A 13,685-nucleotide genomic window follows, 5' to 3' on the forward strand; every position below is an offset into this window, starting at 1 on the left:
CAAACCGTTATCTCAGCTTCTCCCACGTACACCACCATGTTGGCTGCACTTTGAACTAGCTGGAGATTGCTAGTCGACTTCCTCCGGCGCTGGAAATGGGTTGTTCAACCCTTATTTTGGTCTGATATTATCTTACCCCTAAAACTCTAACCCCTAACCCTAACTCTGATACCATGTAAAGGGTTAGGAAGGAAAAATTACTGAATAATTCTTATATCTTTATTGAAATGAAAATTGCGGTATATATACACGTAAACTGATTCATATATAGTAACCAGCATAAATTACTCTAATTGTTTTCTTCCTAATTACGCTTACATATTTGCAAAAATAATCATATTATTATGTATAGGGAATATTCTATAGTATTCTAAGACATTTCTTTTCAGCAGGAATACCACCTATGATCCCACTCGCTTCACCTTTACCACGGACATCTCTTTACCAAGGAGATCAATATAACATTTGTTATTTACTAGAAATAATCTGAACTCCAATCCAGGATTCAGACCCAGCAAGACTAATAGCTACAACGTTCAATTTCATTGTATGGATTAAATGGTTTTTTTCTTGACACCTCTTTGAGTTCTTTAGATGATATGGCATAATACATACTGTTCCAGAACATGGATAGTAGAAAAACTAAGGTGGCAATTTCTTAAAAATATACATGGACAATGAGGTAATGATTCACAAACATGAAATTTTGGATACAAGAAATGAAGCCAAGTTATCACAAACAACTAGTCAGTATACATGTTCAAGAAGTTACTAATGTCGAAGCAAAATTTAAAAGAACCAACTAAAACCACATGTAGCATCAGATCTTGAAACATGATACCACAGATTAGTTGCTTTCTAATCGTGTAAGTTCACAAGTGAAGGTTGCACCATTACAGTGGCTACAGAAACAAAGATAACAAAGTAACTCCAATTATGGATACTAACCGGTCAGCAACATAAAACTAGAAACGAATTCAAAATGAATAATAAGCATGAACCTAGCAATATCATAAATGGTTGTGAATACTAGGACATACATACAACTGAACTTGTAGCAGTTGTATGTTTATCCTATTAATAAAGCCCCATATAAAGATCTAACAATTTCCATAATATATTAAAGAAACGATGTTATATGCTTACTTAGTGTTAGGAGCTGGAAATATAGTCTTATCTAAAAATTACAGCAAATTGAAAAACTATAACATGCTTGTTGCTTACTGTCAATTCTGGAAAAAGGATATCATGCTGCGGGCACACACCCAATCCCTTCCGTATGTCATCCTACAGAGCACATTCTCGCAGTAATCAGAATTTCAGGGCATATAAATCCTGTCAAAAAAAAAGGAAAAAAGAAAGAGGGAGGAGAGAGGGGCAGGCAGGGAGGAGAAAATAAAATAAAATAGAACATACCATGTCTGTTATGATATTCTTCCCAAATATCAAAGCATCTCCTGAGGTTGGGGGCAGAAGTCCAACAAGCATTGATATTGTCGTACTTTTACCAGCTCCATTATGCCCTTCAAAATATTTTTTAGTCGAAGAAAAAATATAATTAAGAAGTGAAAACAAAAGTAGGAAGATAGTGAGGGTAGGACACTCTCGAACAAGGAAAAAAAAAAAGATAGGTCTATACATAGAATAGCCTGTGAATTCTGTTTCAAACTAGATAAGGCGTATTTCCCAATGTGTGCTTTAGATCACAGAAAAATATAAACACTCCTATCCCAAATCAACACATAAGATTGGGTGCACTATTTAAAATTTCTGCTATCTTGGTGTTCCTCTTGGGAGCAACCTCGAACTAGTATCGTTTTAAAATGTCAGCATGACTAGTCTCTTTAAACGTCTAGATTGCTAGAAGGGTGTTCTTTTCTCCCCTGATGTGGGCAGAGAGAACTGAAAGGGTTGAGGTTGGACGACTCCAAGAGAGATTGCTCAATTAGTTGGGAGAGATGTTATAAAGCCAAGAAGGATTGGGGGCTTGGTATTAGATATCTCTATTATAAGAATTTCTCTTTTGGCTAAATGGTTATGGTTATGGCTATTCCCTTGGAATTTAACCTGTGTTGTTGCTCAAGATACTCAAGAGCAAGTATGGTTTGCACCAGAATGGATGAGACTCAAAAACTAATGTTCAGAGGATACATAGGAGCCCCAAGAAAACAATGTTTAGCCCTATGCTTCTTTCTTACACTTGCTTAGACTGAAGTTGGGGAATGGTTCCTGATTTCTCTTATGAGAGGATCCTTGCATTGTACTCTCAGTTTTCTCGCCTTTGTAGTTATAATTCACCAGTTCGCCTTTGTAGTTGTGGATGCTAATGGTTAGAAAATTCCTAGCAGTGGAATTTCAAACCATTTCTTTGACATTGCAACAAACAACTTTTTCTTTGGGCTTTACTTTCATCGCATTGTCTGGATTTAATGTGGTTTTGGGATTAATTGATTGAGCACTTTAGGCTCTATTACTTGGGATTTCAAGGATACGCTGATGAGCTTTGTGTTCCATGGCTCTAAAGTTACTTCGCATGGCATTCCAGAATCTTCATCTTCAATATCATCTAAAATTCATAAAATTTTTGTTAATGGGGGGTGGACCGAAGAGAGAACTTGATCACATCAGATTATATTATTGCTAAATATTTCCCCTGTAGTTGTGAGCCTATATCGTTATCCCCACCTTCAGAAAGATGAGATTGAAAGATAGTGTACCTCCATTCTTCAACAGAGCATCATTCGACCAAGTCAATCGCCATACTCTTCTCCAACTGTTAGTTGGGAGGTGGATTTTACTTGGAAATTTTGTGTGGATTACAAAGCCCTCAGTGATAAAATGGTCGAGGATAATCTCCTATTCCAATTTTTTTTTTTTGAAATAAAAGCGTGAGCTTTGTACATTGATTAGGTGCCAAGAGGGCACTGCTCATGTACAAAATTTATATGGCAATTAGCATATCTACAATGTAACCAAAATCATCCATACAATCAAGATTATGTCCTAAGATAGTAGAGTCAAAATAATGAAACCAATTATCCTTGATGGTATTAAAATCAACTTTTTCCCCTTCGAAAGCACGATTGTTATGTTCTTTCCAGATAACCCAAAATATAGTAAGAGAAATTATTCTAATTAGCTTTTTTTTCTGGCTGCTAATACTTTCCCAGGCCAACAATTCAGAGATATTAGTGCCCGCCATAACCCAAGACATACCAAGGAGACCGAGAACCATGGACCAGAGTTTGTGTGATATAGGGCAACCAAGGAGAAGGTGATTACAAGTTTCAAGATTGTTCTTCAGAGGAAGCATCTGTTAACAGTAGTTAGGCCTTTTTTCATCAAGTTGTCAAGGGTAAGAATCCTTCCTTTGGCTGTCTCCCAAGCAAAAAAGGATATTCTGGGGGGGGGCTCCAGATTTCCAGATTATTTCCGAGGGGAAATCCCTCTGCCTGTTAGTGATTGAACCATTCATGTAATGGTAGAGTGAATTGACAGAAAACAGACCATTTTTCATCAATTTCCAGCATAGTTCATCATCGTGGTTTGAGAGCTAAATATTAGACAAAGTGAAAAAGCAATGTTTTATATTCCTCCACCTCCCAATCTTTAAGGTTCTTAGTAATATTTACTTGCCACAGACCTGGGTTTTCAGAGCTGGTCAGATCGCAGACCGTGCAATTTTTGTTCCTGGCTATAGCATGGATGTGCGAGAATTTGATAGGAGACTCTCTGCACCAAGACCAAGTATCCTCCCAGAACCGAATTTCATGATGCATTTCCAAATGACGTCGTCATTTTGAGCAGTGAAGGAATTTGATAGGAGACTCTCTGCCTCTACCCAGGGTGCATTTTGAGCAGTGAAGGACGTTGTCATTGAGTTTCATGATGCATTTCCAAAGACTCGAACCATAGTTATACTTCCTAATTCGAGAGTGGTTATAAGGATTGCCCTTAAACCATTAGCAACTAATGACCGTTTTCCAAAGGCTGCTTTCCTTGTCCCAAAATCTCCAAATCCATTTGCCAAAGAGAGCTTTGTTTAATTTAACAAAAGAAGGCAAACCCAAGCCACCCTCTTTGAGAGGTTTTTTGACCTTGTTCCAGCTGACAAGGTGAAATTTCCTGTTGTTATCGTTGTCACCCATAAGAAATTGCATTGGATTGTTTTCAGTCTCTTGGCCACTTTAGAAGGAATACTGAACACGGATAAATAGTAAATAGAAAGATTAGATAGCGTACTTTTAATAAAAATCAACCTGCCCCCTTTAGATAGAAGTTTCCTCTTCCAGTTAGCCAATCTGTTGTGAAACATTTCTATAACAGGATCCCAGATTCTGGTATCGTTGTACTTGGCCCCCAGGGGGACCCCAAGATAAGAAATGGGCAGTTGGGACCTCTTGCAGCCCAATACCTGCACTAGAGAGTCACCAGAATTTATATTACCCAGCACCACCAATTCTGATTTGTGCATGTCAATTCGGAGCCCCGAGACAGCTTAAAAATAAAGGAGTATGCATCTCAAGAACATCATGGATCGCATCTCCGGTTGGCAGAAAATAAGAGTATCATCGGCGAAGAAAAAATGAAAAACTTCTACCTAATTCCCATTGCCTCCCATGGAGACACCTTTTAAATGTTGTAATTCCTTGGCTTTTTCAAGAAACTTGTTTGGTGCCTCCATCACAATGATGAATAGAAGGGGGAAAAAAGGATCCCCTTGCCTCAGCCCTCTAGTAGCAGTGATGAAAGAGGAGGGACCACCGTTAACAATGATTGCGAAGCTTGCGGTTGAAATACATGATCTGATCCAACCTCTCCATTTTGCACCAAAACCCATTTTATTGAGCATATAATCAATAAAGTTCCAGATGACATGATCAAAAAAATTTTCCATATCGAGCTTGCATAAAGTGCCAGTCATGTTGTGTCTAATTACCTCATCCGCTATCTCATTAACAATTAAGATAGCATCGGAAATTTGTCGGCCATAAACAAAAGCATGTTCACATTCACCAATGATGTAGTTAAGAACTTTGGATAACCGTTTAGCCAATACTTTATAGAGCAGTCTGAAAATACAGCCTGTGAGGTTAATAGGCCGAAAATCATCAATATGCTTGGGATTACTTTCCTTAGGGATCATAACAAGAAAAGTTGAGTTTAAAGATCTTACAAAGGAGTTGTGCTTGTGGAAATCATTGAAGAATTCAATGATATTGCTTCTAATGACTCCCCAGAAAGTTTGGAGGAATTTGAAATTGAATCCATCCGGCTCGAGGGCTTTATCGCCATCACATTTCCGAAGGCATTTAGCGATTTCGGTTTCTGTAAATTTCTCTTCCAACTGAGCTCTTCCCCTTTCACCAAGCCTACTGAAATTTAGATTATCAAGTTTGGGCCGGTAACAGAATTCTTCAGTATACAATTTCTAGAAATGTATTCGGGCCCCATCCCTCAAAGCCTTGTTACCTTTGATATAATTATCTTCAATGGTGAGCTCTTCCACATAATTGACCCGTATTCTATGATTAGCTAACATATGAAAATATTTGGAATTCTTATCTCCATTTTTTAGCCATTTCTCCCTGGATTTTTGCTTCCAAGAAGTGGCTTTCATCTGAAGACGGTTAGCCAAATCTGTCTTTAAGACATTCTTCTTTTCCCTGTCAACCGGAGAAAGAATTGAGTCCTCTTTTCTGTCTAACAAATCAATCTCCTGCAGTCCTATTCCAGTTATTAAGTAGTTGCTGGAAGAATTACATGGTTCTTCTTACTTTCCCAAGTTGGATCTTTGATCGGGTTATAATCAAATCCTAATAGCTGTCAATGACATAGAGAAAACAGCATTCTGGACCCACCATGATCATTTTGAATTTTTGGTAATAAATTTTTGTCTCATCAATGCACATGCCACTTTTCAATCATTGATGAATCACATATTTCAGTATTATATATGAAAGTTTGTGTTAGGTTTTTTCGATTATACTCATTTACAGAAAGACATGGCTTAAGCATCTTCAACACCTTCTATAACATCCCGCTCACCAATGTGCTTAATTGTATTTGGAAAAATCCTATTTATTCAACACAGAACTCATTTATTTTATTACAGAGTTTATTATCGTAATTCGTAAATTATGCTAATTTTACTTTTATTTAATTTATCTAATTTTATTTTGATTTAATTATTTAATTGTTATTTTTTAAAATAAACGATTTTTAGAAAAAAAAAAAAAAAGGAAAAAAATCTCATGAGAAAATCCCATGGGAAAGGGTTGTCCACATGGGCGCCCGCGCACGATAGGCACAAGACGTGCGCACAGTGCGCACATCCTATCCACGCACAGCCCGGAGGTCAGACCTGCGCGCGTGTCACATCGCGCGCGAACAAGGCAGGCGCCGCACACTGTGCGCATGTCGTCCCCGTAGATAGGCCTAGGTGCATGAGCTGTCCTGCGAGCAGCAGGGTAGCCCTGCGCCTACAGGCTAGGTCTGCAGCGCACGCCGGGCAAGTGAAGCTCACTACCACCTCGGGCAGTGTGCTGCCGCCCACCTTGTGCGGCGTGCCTGCGCTTGAGGTGCCGCCTCCAGTGGAGGAGGTTTTTTCCTCTGTTTTTCGTATCGCGTCAAATCAAGCATCTCCCATTTTTCAACACTCTCTCTCTTCACCGGATTTCGTCACTTGGCGTAAATTCAATGGCTCCCATTTTTTATAAATAGGAGTCCTTCCTCCCATTTTCTCCTCACTTCCATTCTTTCATCTTTCAAGAGTTAGAGAGAGACAGAAAGAGAGTAATCTAGAGAAAAAAGGACAAGAGGAAAAGAAGAACGGTGTAAGAGAAATTATCAAGATTTCGATAAAAAATTTAATATTTCTTTAAACGTTTTAAAGAGTATTTTTAGATAAAATTAAATTAATGATTCTGTGATTTTGTCTGTTTGCATGTTTCGTGTCTGGAAATGTACTTGATCAAATTGTCATATCTGTATCTGCTCTCAGAGATGGAAGTCGTAAGGACTTCGCAAAGTATAACACGAAAATCTGAACATTTCATTATTTATTTGATTTTCTCTATTGTCAGGTATACAGTGTATTTTATCTTGATGATTGTGACTATAATGTGATGTTTTTTTTAAATAAATAAATTATTTTCATAAGATAAGATGGGACTACGACGTAACCTAATGGTAAGTGTTTATATTATAATTATTTACCTTTTAAAACCTACGATATTATCTAAATATTGCTTTCTTTACTGAACATATCGAACTCACATGCCTCCCCTCCAGATGAGGAAGATAGTGAGGTACCATCAACTGACCTACCAATTGAAATCTATGAGGATCCTGTGGATCCACAAACCTTGAGTGCATAATCGTTTCCGCACTCTGATGAGTTCAATAGTATAATGATAGAAGTGGCCCTCTTTTATATTCTGACATTATATTTTGCAGCTATTTCTAGTCTCGTTTATATATATGTAATTGGAACTCATATATTTGTAAGGGATTTATATTAATTTACTTCGTTGTATATAATTTTTATCATGCACTCGTAATCTGTTTCTATATATGATGCCTTCATGCCTTAATTAGCATTTGAGATGTCACAAATGATATCAAAACAGTTACCCGAACCAAATCTCTTACAATTGAGGACGTAAGTAGAAAGACCCTTAGGACATCTAGGAAAAAATAAGTCATCTATTTTAAATTAGACCACCAACTCATGTCTTCCTTTTTTTTAGGAATGACGCGAAGAAGACCTTCCATATAGGGTACCGAAAGACCCGAGGCCTAGGATCATCCAACCAGGGTTGAGTTTGCTGAACTCTTTCAGCTATTTAAGGATTGACTGCAGCTGTAAGACAAAATCAAGCCAACCTTTGTCAACCCTCTGCCCCAAAATACCGAACAGTTGAGAGGTTCATTTCTCATAGTATAGCAGAGTTTAGAAAGCTTAACCCGTTATACTTTGAATGTGGCCTTGATCCCTTAGTAGTCAAAACCTAGATCTTGCAAATAGAGAAGTTTTTCTCTGTCCTAAACCTAACTGAGGAAAAAAGGTTCCCCTAACAGCCTTTATGTTAAACGGTGAAGCAGAACACTGGTGGCGACTTAAGAAGAAAGTCCTACCTACCCCTACCACTTGAAAAGTTTTCATATACGCATTTTTTGATAACTTTTTCCCCGCCTATATCCGAGAAAAAAAAAGATGAGGAATTTCGGGATCTTCGCCAAGGAAATCTAACGGTTGTCCAACTATTTAGATTCGCCCCTCTAATGGTCACCCCTGAAAGTCGAACAGTAAGGAAGTTTTTGAAAGACCTACGTGCCGATATCTATGATCGGGTTGCGATGCTGAGACCCAACTCATACGTGGAGGTGTTAGAACATGCCCAGTTGGCTAAAAACCGCATCTTGACCAGGCACCAACGCATTACCCGAGTCCGCATCCAACAACAACCCCAACAATTCAGAAGAAAATTGTCCGACCCAGTAAGTAGTCATTCCGATAAACGAACCTGAGTGTTCATTCCCCTTACCCTATCTCCACCTACTTGACAGTCTGCCCAACCTACCCAATCCTGTCAGCATTGTGATCGCTCACATGGTGACCTACCCTGTCGGCGTATCAATCATATCTACTATCAGTATGGAAGCACCCAGCACCTCATAAAGAACTGCCCCCAACGACCCAAGGACGTGGCCAGGCCTATAGCCTAGAGTCGTGTGTACCACCTAGATGAACCTGGTGCTCTCCCCACTCCCGTTCTTGTCTAAGGTATATTTTGTATTCATGATAGTTCTGTCAAGGCTTTGATAGATACATGTGCTACTCATTCTTTTATTTTCTGTCCATTTGATTGTAAACTTGATATTAGCCCATAACTTTTAACGAAAATATTAACGGTAGAAACTCCCTCTAGAGAATTACTAGAACCTCACTGTGTATATAAAGATTGTAAGATAAAGGTTTCGGGAATAGAAGTATTTATGAATCTAATACTATTAGACTTTTTAAAATTTGATGTGATATTAAGAATGAACTGGTTAAAAAAATATAAAGCAATGATTGATTGTAAAAGTAAAGTTGTAACCTCGCGAATCCCCGAAAAAGGAATAAAATCTATCGTTATTATTTTTTCTAACAATTGAATAAACAGGAATATGGGTGTTGATTGATCCTGTTGTGTATTCTATACTGGTTGTTTGTAACTTTCCGGAAATCTTTTCCGTCAATCCTTCTAGTCTACCTCCCCCACGAGAGGTGAAATTTCTAATCGAACTGTTATCTGAAACCCAACTGATCTCGAAACCCACCTATCGCATGAGTCGTGCTAAGCTCGTAGAGACAGAAAATTAGCTTTCTGAGCTGCTTGCCCAGAAGTTCATCCGCCCTAGTCATTCTCCTTGGGGCGCTCCAGTATTGTTCGTGAAAAAGAAAGATGGCTCATTCAAACTCTGCATGGACTACCGGGAACTTAACCGAGTAACAATTAAAAGTAAGTACCTTACTTCGAATCGATTACTTTTTTTACCAATTGCAAGGGGCACAGTCTTCTCCAAAATTGACCTCAGAACGGGATATCACCAGCTAAGAGTCAAAGAAGAAAATATTTAGAAGACCACGTTTCGATGCAAATACGGCCTATATAGGTTCAGGGTGATATCGTTCAGGTTAACCAATGCCCCTGCAGCCTTCATGTACCTCATGAATAGAGTTTTTTAACACACTAGATCAATATGTCATCGTATTTATTAATGACATCTTAGTGTACTCCAAGAGTCCGGAGAAATATGTGATCCACTTATCTGAAGTGTTGGGGACACTTCGCCGGAACCAAGTGTATGCTAAACTTAACAAATGCTCCTTCTGGTTGGATCGAGTTTTCTTACTCAGTCATGTAATTTCGAGGGAAGGAATTTATGTGGATCCAGCCAAGGTTGATCAACTGGATTCCACCCATCAATGTAGCCGAAGTGCGTAGTTTCCTTGGCTTGGCAGATTACTACCGACAATTCATCAATGAATTTTTTAAGATTGCTGCTCCATTAACCCGATTAACTTGAAAAGGCGTGTCATTTATCTGAAATTATGAATGTAGCGAAAGCTTTATGGAATTAAAGCATCGTCTTATCTCTACTCTTGTATTGATCCTCTTCGACAACTTTAGAAGGTTTCAGGTTTACTGCGATGCATCTCATCTTGGCTTGGGGTGCATTTTAATGCAGCATGGTAGAGTGGTTGCTTATAAATCTCGATAGTTGAAACCTCATGAACGAAACTATCTTACTCACAGCTTAGAGTTGGCAGCCATCATCTTTGTGTTGAAGATACAGTGTCATCACCTGTTTGGTCAAACTTTCGAGATTTACGCTGACCACAAAAATTTGAAATACATCTTGTAGAAAAAGTTAAATGTAAGACAAAAACACTAGATGGACCTCTTGAAGGACTATGACTGCAAGATCATCTACAACCCCAGTAAAGGAAATGTAGTTGTTGATGCATTAAATCGAAAAGAGTCTGCAGTGTTGGCCTAAACCATGACCTCTAGTTGAAAGTTAATTGATACTATGCAGTCGCTCCGCCTTACCTACTATGGCAAAGGTACCTATCTTACTCAGATCTGAGCCCTGCCGGATCTATTCATGAAAATTTGGGAAGCTCACTCCACAGACCAGGAACTCACCAAAAATTTGGATAAGTTCTCTTCTAACGAATTTCCTGATTTTAAGATCTTAAATGATAGACTGTTTAGATTTCGAAACCAAATTTAGATCTATATCGCTATAAGGGCAGAGGTTCTCAAGACTGCCCATGCTTCCAAGCTATCTATACATCCCAAGAGCACCAAGATGTACCGGGACTTGAAACACTAATACTGGTGGCTGAGAATGAAGAAAGACACAGTCGACTACGTCTCCCGATGCTTTACTTGCCAGAGAATTAAGGCAAAACATCAAAGATCTGGTGGTTTGTTACAGGGCCTCCCGATTTCAAAATGAAAGTGGGAGCATGTGACTATGGATTTTGTCACCGAACTGTCCAGGACCTGTTCTGATCGAAATACTATTTGGGTCATCGTGGACAAACTAACCAAAACCGTCCATTTATTACCCATCAGGATCACTGACACCACCAGCAAATTAGTCCGTCTTTATGTTGACGAGATTGTTCAACTTCATGGTGTTCTCTTATCCATTGTATCTTATCGAGATTCTTGATTTATCTCCCACTTTTGGAACAGCTTTCAGGAAGCTCTAAAGTCTGAATTATACTTTAACACCGCTTATCATCCACAAATGGATGTTCAGTCAGAACGTACAATACAGACGTTGGAAGACATGTTGCATGCTTGTGTCCTTGACTTTGGTGATAACTGGTATGAGTATCTCCCCTTACGTGAATTTGCTTATAATAACAGTTATCATTCCAGTATCGGCATAACTTCATGTGAAGTCTTGTACAGTAAGCCCTACCGTTCTCTCACTTGTTAGAGCGAAATTGGAAACCAGCACTATTTGATACCAGACTTCATCTAAGAGACTATTGAGAAGGTCGCGATCATCCGTAGGAACTTGGCTACCACCTAGAGCAGTCAAAAAAGTTACGCCAATAATCATAGGCGACCCCTGGAATTCGTCATTGGAGACCAGGTCTTCCTCAAGGTTTTTCTCTACAAGGAAAAAATGCAGTTCGAGAAAAGAGGGAAATTAAGCTCTCGGTATGTGAGACATTTTTGAATCGTCGAACGCATTGGACCCGTAGCGTACTGCCTTACTCTACTCCAAGAGTTTACGGATTTACATAATATTTTTTATGTCTCGATACTCAAAAAGTACCACCCTGACCATTCTCATATTATTCATCACAATGAGACACAGGTACAATCCAATATAACTTATGACGAATTCACCGTGGAGATTCTTGGATGGACCGAAAAGGTCTTTCGCAAAAAGAAAATTCCCACGGTTAATGTACGGTAGCAGTATCATACATCAGAAGAGGCGACATGGAAGCTGGAAAGCGAAATGAGGGAAAAAATTTCGGACCTGTTCAAAACAAATTTGGGGACCAAAGTTTTCTAAGGTGGGGGGATGTAACACTCCGCTCACCACTGTGCTTAATTGTATTTGGGAAAACCCTATTTATTTGGGCCTAAAGGCCACACGGAATTCATTTATTTTATTTCATAGCTTATTATCGTAATTCATAAATTATGTCGATTTTATATTATTTTGATTTTATTTAATTTTATCTAATTTTATTTTAATTTAATTATTTAATCGTTATTTTTTAAAATAAACGATTTTCAGGAAAAAAAATGAAAAAACAGGGGAGAAAATCCCACAAGAAAATCCCGCGGGAAAGGGCTGCCAACGTGGGCACCCCCGCACTGTATGCAAGACGTGCACACAGTTCGCACTTCTCATCCACGAACGGCGCAGAGGACAGGGCAGGCGCCACACATTGTGCGCGCGCCTTCCGTGCAGTAGGCCTGCGCGAATAGGCTTGCGCGCGTCGTCTGCGTAACAAGCCTGCGCGGATAAGTCTACACGCGGCAGCCCAATGCGCACAAGCCAGCTCCCGCGCATGGCAAGGTAGCCCAGCGCCTGCAAACTAGGCTTGCAGCGCGCACCGAGCAGGTGAGGCTCACTGCTGCCTCGATTAGTGTGTCGGCGCCCCCCTTGGGCAGTGAGCTGCTGCTCCCTTGGGCAGTGTGCTGCCACCCACCTTGAGCGGCATGCCGCTGCTTGAGGTGCCGTCGCTAGTGGAGAAGGTTTTTTCCTCCATTTTTCATACTGCATCAAATCAAGCATCTCCCATTTTTCAACATTCTCTCTTCACCGGATTTTTCCACTTAACGCAAATCCAATGGCCCTCGTTTTCTATAAATAGGGGTCCTTCCTTTCATTTTCTCCTCACTTCCATCCTTCCACCTTTTAAGAGTTGGAAAGAGAGAGAGAAAGAGAGTGATCTAGAGAGATAAGGAAAGAAGTAGAAGAACGGTGTAGAAGAAATTATTAAGGTTTTAGTAAGAAATTTAGTATTTCTTTAAACGTCTTAAGGAGTATTTTTAAATAAAATTAAATTAATAATTATGTTATGTTGCCTATTTGCATGTTCCGTGTCTGGTAGATCTGATAAATTAAATTGTTACTGATTTCAAGCATACTATGTTGATGCAAACAAGACTAAAAACACTCAAAATACTCAAAGAGCATCAGAATGTGACTTGGAGCAAATTTCAAATGATGTAAACACAAATACAGTTCCAAACCTAGAAAGTTTCAGCGAACCAGTAACAAGATCAAAGGTAAAGAAACTTAAAGAGTTGCTCCAAGTTTTTACTCAAAAACATGTGAATGATGGACTGGCCAATTGTGGAAAGTTCAAATATGAGTTTTTTAAACAGCCTAAATTCGTAACTTTAATTGGATTTAAGTGATTTGGGATAATTTGGGCTTGTTTGAGTCTTATTAATAATGGATGAATAAGCCTTGTGTATGGGCTGGATTAGTTGAGTTATTTTAAGTATTTTGGATTGTTTTATTTTAGTTTGAGTTAATTAAGCCCATATAGTTAAATATAACTCATTTTAGACTCAAGTCTTGTCTTAATGTTATTACAAGAATGAGCCCATAACTATATGGTGCCACAAACAATTAGTGGT

At 38.9% G+C, this 13,685-nt stretch overlaps 1 protein-coding gene across 1 annotated transcript in view; it reads right to left on the reverse strand.

Moving 5' to 3' along the window:
- The window catches only part of ABCA1 (ATP-binding cassette A1), a 68,993-nt gene that overhangs the window by 28,716 nt on the left and 26,592 nt on the right, over positions 1-13,685 (reverse strand). Inside the window, exons 14-15 of the mRNA XM_088210073.1 lie at positions 1,417-1,523; positions 1,225-1,287 (exon numbers count right to left, since the gene is read on the reverse strand). Coding sequence (XP_088066199.1) covers positions 1,225-1,287; positions 1,417-1,523 — 170 coding nt within the window. The remainder of the gene's footprint in view (positions 1-1,224; positions 1,288-1,416; positions 1,524-13,685) is intronic.

The sequence above is a fragment of the Carica papaya genome, chromosome 8 (assembly GCF_054855325.1).
Source record: "Carica papaya isolate Zhongbai chromosome 8, ASM5485532v1, whole genome shotgun sequence".
Lineage (NCBI taxonomy): Eukaryota > Viridiplantae > Streptophyta > Magnoliopsida > Brassicales > Caricaceae > Carica > Carica papaya.